Source organism: Mytilus edulis, chromosome 7 (genome assembly GCF_963676685.1).
Source record: "Mytilus edulis chromosome 7, xbMytEdul2.2, whole genome shotgun sequence".
In the NCBI taxonomy this organism is placed as follows: domain Eukaryota; kingdom Metazoa; phylum Mollusca; class Bivalvia; order Mytilida; family Mytilidae; genus Mytilus; species Mytilus edulis.
Genome location: NC_092350.1, coordinates 42912852 through 42929089, shown reverse-complemented (window position 1 = coordinate 42929089; position 16238 = coordinate 42912852). Strand labels below are relative to the sequence as shown.

The window sequence follows — 16238 nt, the reverse complement described above, 5'->3', positions numbered from 1 at the left end:
AAAAACACAAGAGAACAATCTACAAAGCACAAAATCAAAAACCTAAACCTCATCAATATTCTGACTTATTTGCGGTGCTTTGGACCTGTGAGAAGATCATGTTACACATTTGGCACACATGTATGTACTGAATACTAGGATAACAAATTATTTCTCAATTTGCATCGACTTTTTGTAGATTCACATAGTTTTTTCATGTTTTTTCATACGTATTTCAAATTCGTGTTTAGGTCTTGAGGAGAGTTTTATTGCAGCCAGCGGTTCACGGCGAAAAAGGTCGATCAGAGATAAAAGACAAGCAAACCAAGGCGTTGATGTTAAGGTATGTTTTAAGCCCTGATCACAACGAACCCACGACACATCTATGCAGCGCCCCGACATGAAATTTGGTAAAATCACGGGTCATCTGTGATCGTCGTACGACAATCGCACGACAGTTGCACGATATTTTGAACATCGTTGCGCTGTCGTGTGTCGTGGGACGAAAATTGGACATGCACCTTTTTTACTCTACGATTTTTTGTCGTGTCACTGTTTTGTTGCTGTCGTGAGAGTCTCTCACCACAGTCGTGCGACTGTTGCGCGATAAACACCTTGTCGTGGGTACCAACATAAATCATTTTATTTAAACAATCGTCGCAGGACTGTCATACGACAATCTCACGACTGTCGCAAGACACTCGTTATACAGTCGCACGATTGTCTGACGAATACCAAATTTCGTACGATGCTCGCACAACATTGATTGTGTGTCGTGCGCATATTTTCGTGTTATTTAGAAGAATACAATTCGGTGGGAACGAATGTTTGGAAAAACATACCGTCTGCCGTTTAAAGAGGATGGTTATTCCACCAAAACGATTATGCTTGGCCCTGCTGAATAGTCACCTTGCCGTACTCCAACAAGAGCAAAATATGGTCCTGTTAACGTTGATTCGAGCACGTGAACAATATAGGATCGCTCGATGTTGGTTTGGTTAGGCAATGATCGAACGGCGCCTGATGTGTTGGCAGTGGAATACACTGATGCAAGAGTTGGGACGTAAACCTGCCGGTGATTTCGTTGGATTAATGCGGATAGAGCCTGGCGAATGTTTTAAGAACTTTTCCGGAGACTTGCCCTTCTCATAACAGTGACACGACAGTTCCACGACAGTCACACGCGCATCCCAATACATGAAAACCTGAAAAATAACCAAAAATTACTCAGGATTGCCGTGCGATTTTCGCACAACTGGCGCACGACTGTCGGACGACCAACTTGCGACAAGCACAATTACAGTTCAATTAGTTTTCTTTTTTAATGTCTTCTACCCGTCGTGAAACCATCGTGGGCATGGCATAAATGATGTGACTACTCGAAATATTTTTTTGTCATTTTGCACGACAGTGCCACGACAACTATTTTATAGATCTTCCACGACAAAAAATCGTACGATATGTTGTGACCGGGGCTTAATATAATGAAACACTGAAATATACTATGTGAACTGAGTTTGAAATGAAGTTGTAGGCTAATGTATATGAATAAAAGGGTATGAGGGGTGAACGAAAATAACACAAAAATTCAATAAAACTTAATTGACTTCAACAGTTCAGCACTGGGTAATATAAAATAAAAATGTCATATTTTATCTGTTAATCGCATAAAGTGTCGATAAAAAATGCAGAGACAACCAAGTATATTTCGTCGACACGACATTCCTTTGTGAACAAAACAAAGAAAATTCCTTTAGATATCATTGCATTAACTTCGTTAGAAATTAATGTCATGTTTAGTAGTCCAATCCAAATCACTGTAAGTTGCATTTTTGTATTCAGGTAACAGAAACTCAAAGAGTTAATGGTACAGCAGTTGATGTTACATTTGAGGTTTACAAAGATGGTGCCGTTGTTCCAGCCACAGAAGCCGCAAAAACATTCAAGAAATTGTCTGATGTTGAATTGAGTGCTACAATTGGATATCCTGTACGTTAAGCATTCGACAAAATCTCTTTTTATCATATTTTTCTCTTTTATTTTTTTTTTTTAAGTTTATACATATATTTATATAAAAAAAATCAGAATGGAAATGGGGAATGTTTCAAAATGACAGCAATCCGACCAAAGAGCAGAAAACCGCCAAAGGCCACCTTGAGTCTTCAATGCAGCGAGAATCTCCAGCACACGGTGTCGTGCTTCAGCTGCCCTTTAAACAAAAATGTATACTAGTTCAGTGTTAATAGACGTCCGAAATATACACAAATGACTAACAATAAAAATCATACAAGACCAATAATGTATTTTCAAATAATATTACTGTTTCAAATGGTAAATCCAAATTTAATAAAAGTAATGTATCATGTCGACGCACCTTTTCTCAACCAGTTTAAAATATTAACTATTCGCTTCTGTTATATATCTATTTCTTTATGGTATATATTCTGAAGACAGGTATACAATCTGTATACATGAATTGTAAACAGTTAATCACGGCTGGTAATCTACACAAGCAGAACATTTGGTTCTGCAATGAAACCGTGAGAGGATCTTCCGGTTGTGCTTGAGTGGAGTAATTATCACCGCTTCAAAACGTATGTACATTTCTAAATCGTAATTTTCTTATTCAACTGATCGAAATATTAAAAATCGGAGAGTGCTATGCTGTGGTGAATACTTTAACGAAGAGATGCGTGTATCGTTTACTGTTGCACGTGGAGTTGAACTCCTACAAAATTAGTTGCCCCACGAGAAATTGCATAAAAAAGTGACATTTGAATTTTGAAATGGTTATATTAACAGACCTACAAGTTCAAATTTTTTTTTTTTAAATTGATATGAATGTCGTTTTTGGCGGCGTGTACGCTGTCCGGTGTTGGTAGACGTCTTTATAAATCTAAAAACTACATTTTTTCATTATTTTATGCGTGTCTTTATATCCAAGCTATGAGTTGTTGAAACTTGCCTTTTGTTCATGAAAAAACATATTTGTGTGCAACAAAAATAATGGAATAGAATTTTAAAATAAATTGTTGGAAGATAGGTTTCATAATATGTGTTACGAAGAATAAAAAGAAGAAAGATTGTGTCAACGATTTTGTTTTCTTGCTACAAGTAAAAATTTAAATTTTCCCTATCAGCCCAATATATAGTTTTTACGAATATAGTTATTTCCCCTTGAATTACTTATTTAAAATAAAAAAAATGATTAAGAAAACCCAAATTTTGATATTTGGTTAATAAATTTGGATTGAAACAATTAACCACCAAGTTTTCTTTATATACATTAAACAGTCTAAATTCAAAATTCTATCTCATATTTTATTTTGCACTCAAATGTGTTTTTTTGTCACACGAAGATAAATGATCGATACCTTGCGTAAATTGTGATTTTTCGCAAATTTTGAGACAGATTTCCAACTCATTGGCTAGACTGTTAATTATTATAAGAAACATTCGTGGAATGTTGGGCGTATGACGATAGTGCATTTTTTTTTTAATTTTCATTTTTCAATTGCGTCGATCTTTTCTTTATATACATAACGAGTCTAACCAATAAATTGTAAATCTGTCTCAACATTTGCAGATTTGGGCAAATAACTAAACCGATCAAGTTATTTGCCCAAATCTGCCCCCAAAAAGACTTGGTGGTTTATTTTATAAATCAAAATATTAAACAAACATCAAAATTTGTGTTTTCACAATAATTTTTTTTTCTTCAAATAAACAATAAAGGAGAGAAAACTATGATAGGGAAAATTAAAATTTTCACTTAAATCAAGAAAAGAAAAACGTTTACACATTATTTTTTTTTTTCTTCGTTAAAGATATTATAAAACCTATCTTTCCACAATTTATTTCAAAATTCTATCTCATATTTTATTTATGCACTCAAATGTGTTTTTTCATGAACAGTCTAAACAAATTTTGGCAACTTTTAACAACTCATAGCTTGGATATAAAGATATGATTCCACATCCCCTCATGCATTCACGATGTCCTCAATTGTCCTCAATCAGAACCGATCTCCTCACGCATTTAATAATGAAACAATGTAGTTATTAGATTTATTAAGGCGTCTATCAACACTGGACAGTGTACACGCCGTCAAAACGACATTTATACCCATTGACCGAAAGTTGTAGGTCTGTTAATATAACCATTTCAAAATTCAAATGTCACTTTTTTATGCAATTTCTCGTGGGGCAACTAATTTTGTAAGGGTTCAACTCCACGTACAACAATAAATTAAAGTATTCACCACAGCATAGCATTCTTCGATTTTCAATATTTCGATCAGTTCAATAAGAAAACTACGATTTAGAAAATGTACATACCTTTTGAAGCGGTGATAATTACTCCACTCAATCACAACCGGAAGATCCTCTCACGGTTTTCATTGCAGAACCAAATGTTCGGCGTGTGTAGATTACCAGCCGTGTAATTCGCAAACCGTATGTCAATTTAATTAAGTTTAATTTGATATTTTACAGGTAACACAACCAATCGTTGCGTTGTCATCAGTTAATACAATACAGACTACACCAGTAATGAGTTCTATGAAAGAATCTTTATCAGTAAAAAATGATACAATACAAACTATAACTACGATGAATGTTACAATACAGATATCACCAGTAATGACTAATGCAATGCAGACTACACCAGTGATGAATAATACAATGCAGACTAATGAAACAATGCAGTCTTCACTTATGATGAATGATACAATACAAACTACACCGGTAATAAATGATACAATACAGACTACACCTGTGATAAATGATACAATACAGACTACACCAGTGGTGAATGAAACAATGCAGTCTTCAATTATGATGAATGATACAATACAAAGTACACCAGTGATGAACGATACAATGCAGTCTTCACTTATGATGAATGACACAATACAGACTACACCTGTGATGAACGATACAATGATGTCTTCACTTATGATGAATGACACAATACAGACTACACCTGTGATGAACGATACAATACAGACTACACCAGTGATGAATGATACAATACAGACTACACCTGTGATGAATGATACAATACAGACTACACCAGTGATGAATGATACAATACAGACTACACCAGTGATGAACGATACAATGCAGCCTTCACTTATGATGAATGACACAATACAGACTACACCTGTGATGAACGATACAATACAGACTACAGCAGTGATGAATGATACAATACAGACTACAGCAGTGGTGAATGAAACAATGCAGTCTTCAATTATGATGAATGATACAATACAAACTACACCAGTGATGAACGATACAATGCAGTCTTCACTTATGATGAATGACACAATACAGACTACACCAGTGATGAACGATACAATACAGACTATACCCGTGGTAAATAAAAAAATGCAGTCTTCAATTATAATATATGATACAATACAGACTACATCTGTAATGAACGATACAATACAGACTACACCAGTGATAAACAATATAATGCAGTCTTCATTAATGATCAATAATACAATACAAACTACACCAGTGATGAGTGACACAATACAGACTACAACAGTGATGAATGATACAATGCAGACTTCACTTATGATGAACTATACAATACAAACTACACCAGTGGTGAATGAAACAATGCAGTATTCAATTATGATGAATGATACAATACAAACTACAACAGTTATAAATGATACAATGCAGACTTCACTTATGATGAACTATACAATACAAACTACACCAGTGGTGAATGACACAATACAAACTACACCTGTGATAAATGATATAATCCTGACTACAACTGTAATGAATGATACAATACAGACTATACCAGTGATGAATAATGTAATACCGACTACACCAGTGATGAATGATACAATACAGACTACACTTGTAATGAATGATACAATACAGACAACACCTGTAATGAATGATACAATACAGACTACACCAGTGATGAATGAAACAATACAGACTACACCTGTAATGAATGATACAATACAGACAACACCTGTGATGAATGATACAATACAAACTACACCTGTAATGAATGATACAATACAGACTACACCAGTGATGAACGATGCAATGCAGTCGTCTTCACTTATGATGAATGACACAATACAGACTACACCTGTGATGAACGATACAATACAGACTACACCAGTGATGAATGATACAATACAGACTACACCAGTGATGAACGATGCAATGCAGTCTACACTTATGATGAATGACACAATACAGACTACACCTGTGATGAACGATACAATACAGACTACAGCAGTGATGAATGATACAATACAGACTACAGCAGTGGTGAATGAAACAATGCAGTCTTCAATTATGATGAATGATACAATACAAACTACACCAGTGATGAACGATACAATGCAGTCTTCACTTATGATGAATGACACAATACAGACTACACCTGTGATGAATGATACAATACAGACTACACCTGTGATGAATGATACAATACAGACTATACCTGTGGTAAATAAAACAATGCAGTCTTCAATTATGATGAATGATACAATACAAACTACACCAGTGATGAACGATACAATACAGACTACACCAGTGATAAACAATATAATGCAGTCTTCATTAATGATCAATAATACAATACAAACTACACCAGTGATGAGTGACACAATACAGACTACACCTGTGATGAACGATACAATACAGACTACAGCTGTGATGAACGATACAATACAGACAACAGCAGTGGTGAATGAAACAATGCAGTCTTCAATTACGATGAATGATACAATACAAAGTACACCAGTAATTAATGATACAATACAGACTACACCAGTGATGAACGATACAATACAGACTATACCCGTGGTAAATAAAACAATGCAGTCTTCAATTATGATGAATGATACAATACAAACTACACCAGTGATGAGTGACACAATACAGATTACACCAGTGATGAATGATACAATGCAGACTTCACTTATGATGAACTATACAATACAGACTACACCAGTGGTGAATGAAACAATGCAGTATTCAATTATGATGAATGATACAATACAGACTACACCAGGGATAAACGATATAATGCAGTCTTCACTAATGATCAATAATACAATACAAACTACACCAGTGATGAGTGACACAAAACAGATTACACCAGTGATGAATGATACAATGCAGACTTCACTTATGATGAACTATACAATACAGACTACACCAGTGGTGAATGAAACAATGCAGTATTCAATTATGATGAATGATACAATACAGACTACACCTGTGATGAACGATACAATACAGACTACACCAGTGGTGAATGAAACAATGCAGTATTCAATTATGATGAATGATACAATACAGACTACACCTGTGATGAACGATACAATACAGACTACACCAGTGGTGAATGAAACAATGCAGTTTTCAATAAAGATGAATGATTCAATACAAACTACACCAGTAATAAATGATACAATACAGACTACACCAGTGATGAACGATACAATACAGACTACAGCAGTGGTGAATGAAACAATGCAGTCTTCACTTATAATGAATGACACAATACAGACTACAACTGTGATATATGATACAATACAAACTACATCTCTAATGAATGATAAAATTCAGACTACACCAGTGATGAACGATACAATACAGACTACACCTATGGTAAATGAAACAATGCAGTCTACAATTATTATGATAAATGATACAATACAAACTACACCAGTAATAAATTATACAATACAGACTACACCTGTGATGAATGATACAATACAGACTACACCAGTTATGAACGATGCAATGCAGTCTTCACTTATGATGAATGACACAATACAGACTACACCTGTGATGAATGATACAATACAGACTACACCAGTGATAAATGATACAAAACAGACTAAACCATTGGTGAATGATACAATACAGACTACACCAGTGATGAATGATACAATACAGACTACACCATTGGTGAATGATACAATACAGACTACACCAGTGATGAATGATACAATACAGACTACATTAGTGGTGAATGAAACAATGCAGTCTTCAATTATAATGAATGATACAATACAAACTACACCGGTAATAAATGATACAATACAGACTACACCTGGGATGAATGATACAATTCAGACTACACCTGTGATGAACGATACAATACAGACTACACCAGTAGTGAATGAAACAATGAAGTCTTCAATTATGATAAATGATACAATACAAACTACACCAGTAATAAATGATACAATACAGACTACACCTGGGATGAATGATACAATTCAGACTACACCAGTGATGAATGATACAATAGAGACTACACCTGTGATAAATGATACAATACAGACTACACCAGTGATGAATGATACAATACAGACTACATTAGTGGTGAATGAAACAATTCAGTCTTCAATTATAATGAATGATACAATACAAACTACACAGGTAATGAATGATACAATACAGACTACAGCTGTGATGAACGATACAATACAGATAACAGCAGTGGTGAATGAAACAATGCAGTCTTCAATTACGATGAATGATACAATACAAAGTACACCAGTAATTAATGATACAATACAGACTACACCAGTGATGAACGATACAATACAGACTATACCCGTGGTAAATAAAACAATGCAGTCTTCAATTATGATGAATGATACAATACAGACTACACCTGTAATGAACGATACAATACAGACTACACCAGGGATAAACGATATAATGCAGTCTTCACTAATGATCAATAATACAATACAAACTACACCAGTGATGAGTGACACAATACAGATTACACCAGTGATGAATGATACAATGCAGACTTCACTTATGATGAACTATACAATACAGACTACACCAGTGGTGAATGAAACAATGCAGTATTCAATTATGATGAATGATACAATACAGACTACACCTGTGATGAACGATACAATACAGACTACACCAGTGGTGAATGAAACAATGCAGTATTCAATTATGATGAATGATACAATACAGACTACACCTGTGATGAACGATACAATACAGACTACACCAGTGGTGAATGAAACAATGCAGTTTTCAATAACGATGAATGATTCAATACAAACTACACCAGTAATAAATGATACAATACAGACTACACCAGTGATGAACGATACAATACAGACTACAGCAGTGGTGAATGAAACAATGCAGTCTTCACTTATAATGAATGACACAATACAGACTACAACTGTGATATATGATACAATACAAACTACATCTCTAATGAATGATACAATTCAGACTACACCAGTGATGAACGATACAATACAGACTACACCTATGGTAAATGAAACAATGCAGTCTACAATTATTATGATAAATGATACAATACAAACTACACCAGTAATAAATTATACAATACAGACTACACCTGTGATGAATGATACAATACAGACTACACCAGTTATAAACGATGCAATGCAGTCTTCACTTATGATGAATGACACAATACAGACTACACCTGTGATGAATGATACAATACAGACTACACCAGTGATAAATGATACAAAACAGACTAAACCATTGGTGAATGATACAATACAGACTACACCAGTGATGAATGATACAATACAGACTACACCATTGGTGAATGATACAATACAGACTACACCAGTGATGAATGATACAATACAGACTACATTAGTGGTGAATGAAACAATGCAGTCTTCAATTATAATGAATGATACAATACAAACTACACCGGTAATAAATGATACAATACAGACTACACCTGGGATGAATGATACAATTCAGACTACACCAGTGATGAACGATACAATACAGACTACACCAGTAGTGAATGAAACAATGAAGTCTTCAATTATGATAAATGATACAATACAAACTACACCAGTAATAAATGATACAATACAGACTACACCTGGGATGAATGATACAATTCAGACTACACCAGTGATGAATGATACAATAGAGACTACACCTGTGATAAATGATACAATACAGACTACACCAGTGATGAATGATACAATACAGACTACATTAGTGGTGAATGAAACAATTCAGTCTTCAATTATAATGAATGATACAATACAAACTACACAGGTAATGAATGATACAATACAGACTACACCAGTAATGAACGATACAATACAGACTACACCTGTGATGAATGATACAATACAGACTACACCTGTGATAAATGATACAATACAGACTACACCAGTGATGAATGATACAATACAGACTACATTAGTGGTGAATGAAACAATGCAGTCTTCAATTATAATGAATGATACAATACAAACTACACCAGTAATAAATGATACAATACAGACTACACCAGTGATGAACGATACAATACAGACTACAGCAGTGGTGAATGAAACAATGCAGTCTTCAATTACGATGAATGATACAATACAAAGTACACCAGTAATTAATGATACAATACAGACTACACTTGTGATGAATGATACAATAAGGACTACACCAGTGATGAATGATACAATTCAGAATAAACCTGTGATGAACGATACAATTCAGACTACACCAGTAGTAAATGAAACAATACAGTCTTCAATTATGATAAATGATACAATACAAACTACACCAGTACCAAATGATACAATACAGACTACACCTGTGATGAATGATACAATACAGACTGCACCAGTTATGAACGATACAATGCAGTCTTCACTTATGATGAATGACACAATACAGACTATACCTGTGATGAATGCTACAATAAAGACTACACAAGTGATGAATGCTACAATACAGACTACACAAGTGATGAATGATAATAAACAGACTACACCAGTGGTGAATGATTCAATACAGACTACACCAGTGATGAATGATACAATACAGACTACATTAGTGGTGAATGAAACAATGCATTCTTCAATTATAATGAATGATACAATACAAAGTACACCAGTTATTAATGATACAATACAGACTTCACCTCGGATGAACGATACAATACAGACTACACCAGTGGTGAATGAAACAATGCAGTCTTCAATTATGATGAATGATACAATACAAACTACACAGGTAATGAATGATACAATACAGACTACACCAGTAATAAATGATACAATACAGACTACACCTGTGATGAATGATACAATAAAGATTACACCAGTGATGAATGATATAATACAGACTACACCAGTAATGAACGATACAATACAGACTACACCAGTGGTGAATGAAACAATGCAGTTTTCAATTATGATCAATAATACAATACAGACTACACCTGTGATAAATGATACAATACAGACTACACCTGTGATGAATGATACGATACAGACTACACCACTTATGAACGATACGATTCAGTCTTCACTTATGATGAATGACACAATACAAACTACACCTGTGATGAATGATACAATACAGACTACAACAGTTTTGAATGATACCATACATTCTACACCAGTGGTGAATGAAACAATGCAGTCTTCAATTATGATAAATGATACAATACAAACTACACCAGTGATGAACGATACAATGCAGTCTTCACTTATGATGAATGACACAATACAGACTACACAAGTGATGAATGATACAATACAAACTACATCAGTGGTGAATGAAACAATACAGTCTTCAATTATGATGAATGATACAAGACAGACTACACCAGTGACGACCGATACAATACATACTACACCTGTGATGAAAGATACAATACAAACTACACCAGTGATGAACGATACAATACACACTACACCAGTGATGAACGATACAATACAAACTACATCAGTGGTGAATGAAACAATCCAGTCTTCAATTATGATGAATGATACAATACAGACTACACCAGTGATGACCGATACAATACAGACTACACCAGTGTTGAACGATACAATACAGACTACACCAGTGATGAACGATACAATACAAACTACATCAGTGGTGAATGAAACAATACAGTCTTCAATTATGATGAATGATACAAGACAGACTACACCAGTGACGACCGATACAATACATACTACACCTGTGATGAAAGATACAATACAAACTACACCAGTGATGAACGATTCAATACAAACTCCACCAGTGATGAATGATACAATACAAACTTCATCAGTGGTGAATGAAACAATGCAGTCTTCAATTATGATAAATGATACAATACAGACTACACCAGTGATGACCGATACAATACAGACTACACCAGTGATGAACGATACAATACAGACTACACCAGTGATGAACGATTCAATACAAACTACACAAGCGATGAATGATATAATACAGACTACACCAGTAATGAATAATACAATACAGACTACATTAGTGATGAAAGGTACAATACAAACTACATCAGTGATGGATTATACAATACAGACGACACCAGTGATGAATGATACATTACAGACTTCACAAGTAATGAATAATACAATACAGACTACACCAGTGATGAACGATACAATACAGACTACACCAGTGGTGAATGAAACAACGCAGTCTTTAATTATGATGAATGATACAATACAAACTACACCAGTGAGGAATGATCCAATACCGACTACACCAGTGATGAACGATACAATACAGTCTTCACTTATGATGAATGACACAATACAGACTATACCTGTGATGAATGCTACAATAAAGACTACACAAGTGATGAATGCTACAATACAGACTACACAAGTGATGAATGATAATAAACAGACTACACCAGTGGTGAATGATTCAATACAGACTACACCAGTGATGAATGATACAATACAGACTACATTAGTGGTGAATGAAACAATGCATTCTTCAATTATAATGAATGATACAATACAAAGTACACCAGTTATTAATGATACAATACAGACTTCACCTCGGATGAACGATACAATACAGACTACACCAGTGGTGAATGAAACAATGCAGTCTTCAATTATGATGAATGATACAATACAAACTACACAGGTAATGAATGATACAATACAGACTACACCAGTAATAAATGATACAATACAGACTACACCTGTGATGAATGATACAATAAAGATTACACCAGTGATGAATGATATAATACAGACTACACCAGTAATGAACGATACAATACAGACTACACCAGTGGTGAATGAAACAATGCAGTTTTCAATTATGATCAATAATACAATACAGACTACACCTGTGATAAATGATACAATACAGACTACACCTGTGATGAATGATACGATACAGACTACACCACTTATGAACGATACGATTCAGTCTTCACTTATGATGAATGACACAATACAAACTACACCTGTGATGAATGATACAATACAGACTACAACAGTTTTGAATGATACCATACATTCTACACCAGTGGTGAATGAAACAATGCAGTCTTCAATTATGATAAATGATACAATACAAACTACACCAGTGATGAACGATACAATGCAGTCTTCACTTATGATGAATGACACAATACAGACTACACAAGTGATGAATGATACAATACAAACTACATCAGTGGTGAATGAAACAATACAGTCTTCAATTATGATAAATGATACAAGACAGACTACACCAGTGACGACCGATACAATACATACTACACCTGTGATGAAAGATACAATACAAACTACACCAGTGATGAACGATACAATACACACTACACCAGTGATGAACGATACAATACAAACTACATCAGTGGTGAATGAAACAATCCAGTCTTCAATTATGATGAATGATACAATACAGACTACACCAGTGATGACCGATACAATACAGACTACACCAGTGTTGAACGATACAATACAGACTACACCAGTGATGAACGATACAATACAAACTACATCAGTGGTGAATGAAACAATACAGTCTTCAATTATGATGAATGATACAAGACAGACTACACCAGTGACGACCGATACAATACATACTACACCTGTGATGAAAGATACAATACAAACTACACCAGTGATGAACGATTCAATACAAACTCCACCAGTGATGAATGATACAATACAAACTTCATCAGTGGTGAATGAAACAATGCAGTCTTCAATTATGATAAATGATACAATACAGACTACACCAGTGATGACCGATACAATACAGACTACACCAGTGATGAACGATACAATACAGACTACACCAGTGATGAACGATTCAATACAAACTACACAAGCGATGAATGATATAATACAGACTACACCAGTAATGAATAATACAATACAGACTACATTAGTGATGAAAGGTACAATACAAACTACATCAGTGATGGATTATACAATACAGACGACACCAGTGATGAATGATACATTACAGACTTCACAAGTAATGAATAATACAATACAGACTACACCAGTGATGAACGATACAATACAGACTACACCAGGGGTGAATGAAACAACGCAGTCTTTAATTATGATGAATGATACAATACAAACTACACCAGTGAGGAATGATCCAATACCGACTACACCAGTGATGAACGATACAATACAGTCTTCACCTATGATGAATGATACAATACAAACTACACCAGTGATGAGCGATACAATACAGACTACACCAGTGATGAGCGATACAATACAGACTACACCAGCGATGAGCGATACAATACAGACTACACCAGTGATGAATGACACAATACACACTTTGACAATGATAAATGATACAATGCAGACTACACCTGTGATGTTTACGGGATCGGTAACCATATCACATATAGACGCGCTATCGCTTGCATCAATAGGGAAAGTTTCATCTATGACATCGGTAGATGAAACAGGATCACTATCAGCAATTGTGTCGTCTTCACCTTTATCAGAAACAGAATCAACGTTAGAAGTTGAATTGGCTTCATCTATTGCAGAATTTTCTTCGTCCGAAATTTCATTAACTATGCCAGAAGTGATCAATTCTTCTTTACCCGAAGCTGGTTCGTCTACATTAGAAGTCGAAACACCATTACCTTCAGAAGTTGAATCGCCTACATCTTTTATCGGAATTACATCGTCTGCGGTTGCATTTAATTTATCTGCACAAAGCATTGCATCAATATCCGGGGTTGGTTCGATTACTTCTGTAGTGGTGACTTCATCACAAAATGTTATATCGTCTGCACCAGTAACGAACACTGAAATAACAAAGGTACTTACATCTACATTGAAGATGGATACTACATCATTGTTAAATGTTTCATCGTCTATTTTTGTGATGGAATCATCTATTGCATCAGTTAAAGAGATATCATCTTCACCAGATGTTGTATCATCTACAACGAATTCATATTCGTCTGTTTCGCCTTCAACTTTCATGACGCAACCCACTGTAAGTGGAGTGGTTGTATCATCTACAACAAATTCATATTCCTCTGTTTTGCCATCAACTTCCATGACGCAACCCACTTCAAGTGTAATGGTTGTATCATCTACAACAAATTCATATTCCTCTGTTTTGCCTTCAACTTCTATGACGCAACCAACTTCAAGCGTAGTGGCTCCAGACAATCGACTTGCAGTAACACTGAACGTGAAAGAAAGTGTAGATATCAAAAGTCAGGAATTCAAAGACAAGATCGAGAAAGGTATGGGTTATCCAATAGCTATAAGTATGAACCAATAATGAAAAAATATGAAGAACTTTTATATTTTTTTCTTGGAGATAAGTACAATAAAATTATTTTTTTACATAGTTGCAAGTACAGTGAAAAAAAGATTTGTATTTCACATCTATGGAAGTTGTACTCGAAAGATAAAATCATCATTTTAAAACTTAATTAATGATTAATGGTACATGGGGGGAAATCACAGAGAGAAGCCAACTAACAACGGTTCACCACAAAGTTATATCTAGATGAGCAAACAAGTGTGACATTCATATTTTTTAATTACTCTAATTAATCTAGGTAAGTTGTTAATGAATTCAGCAGAAGACCAGACAACCCTTTCGAAACGTGTACGATTTGTGGTTTTAGCATATGCTAAAGAGACATGTATATTCAGACGACGTGACTGGATAAGAAAGGTGAAAGATATCAAAGGGATAGTCAAACTCATCAGTCGAAAAAGAATTGATAATGCCATGGCAAAAAACGAAAAACGACCAAAAGACAAACCATAATCTACAAAACACAACATAAAACCAGTTGTATCTTACGTGCTTCTGACGTGTAAGGTGATCAGTTTGCCTGTTCCTCTGATATATTTCGTCCCTCTTTAACACATATGGCACTTGTGTATGTACTGCATATGAACTGCATATAACAAATCATTTTTTATTTTCATTTTTTTATCA

General features: G+C 34.7%; 3 protein-coding genes across 7 annotated transcripts in view; all 3 read left to right on the top strand.

The window, feature by feature from the left end:
• The window catches only part of LOC139483138 (mucin-3B-like), a 32572-nt gene extending 20662 nt beyond the window's left edge, over window positions 1-11910 (top strand). Inside the window, exons 5-8 of the mRNA XM_071267173.1 lie at window positions 231-322; window positions 1822-1968; window positions 4473-11873; window positions 11905-11910. Of these exons, the coding sequence (XP_071123274.1) occupies window positions 231-322; window positions 1822-1968; window positions 4473-11873; window positions 11905-11910 (7646 nt within the window). The remainder of the gene's footprint in view (window positions 1-230; window positions 323-1821; window positions 1969-4472; window positions 11874-11904) is intronic.
• Window positions 11911-11936: 26 nt separating this feature from the next.
• On the top strand, window positions 11937-12927 carry LOC139483137 (uncharacterized). The gene is made up of 2 exons (XM_071267172.1): window positions 11937-12883; window positions 12924-12927. The coding sequence occupies exons 1-2, from the start codon at window positions 11937-11939 to the stop codon at window positions 12925-12927; spliced, it is 951 nt and encodes a 316-aa protein (XP_071123273.1).
• The window catches only part of LOC139481527 (uncharacterized), a 43775-nt gene continuing 40446 nt past the window's right edge, over window positions 12910-16238 (top strand). For all 5 annotated transcript variants that reach the window (XM_071264920.1, XM_071264917.1, XM_071264918.1 and 2 more), the window contains exon 1: window positions 12910-15528. In XM_071264920.1, the coding sequence (XP_071121021.1) occupies window positions 12927-15528 (2602 nt within the window). In that variant the 5' untranslated portion in view covers window positions 12910-12926. The remainder of the gene's footprint in view (window positions 15529-16238) is intronic.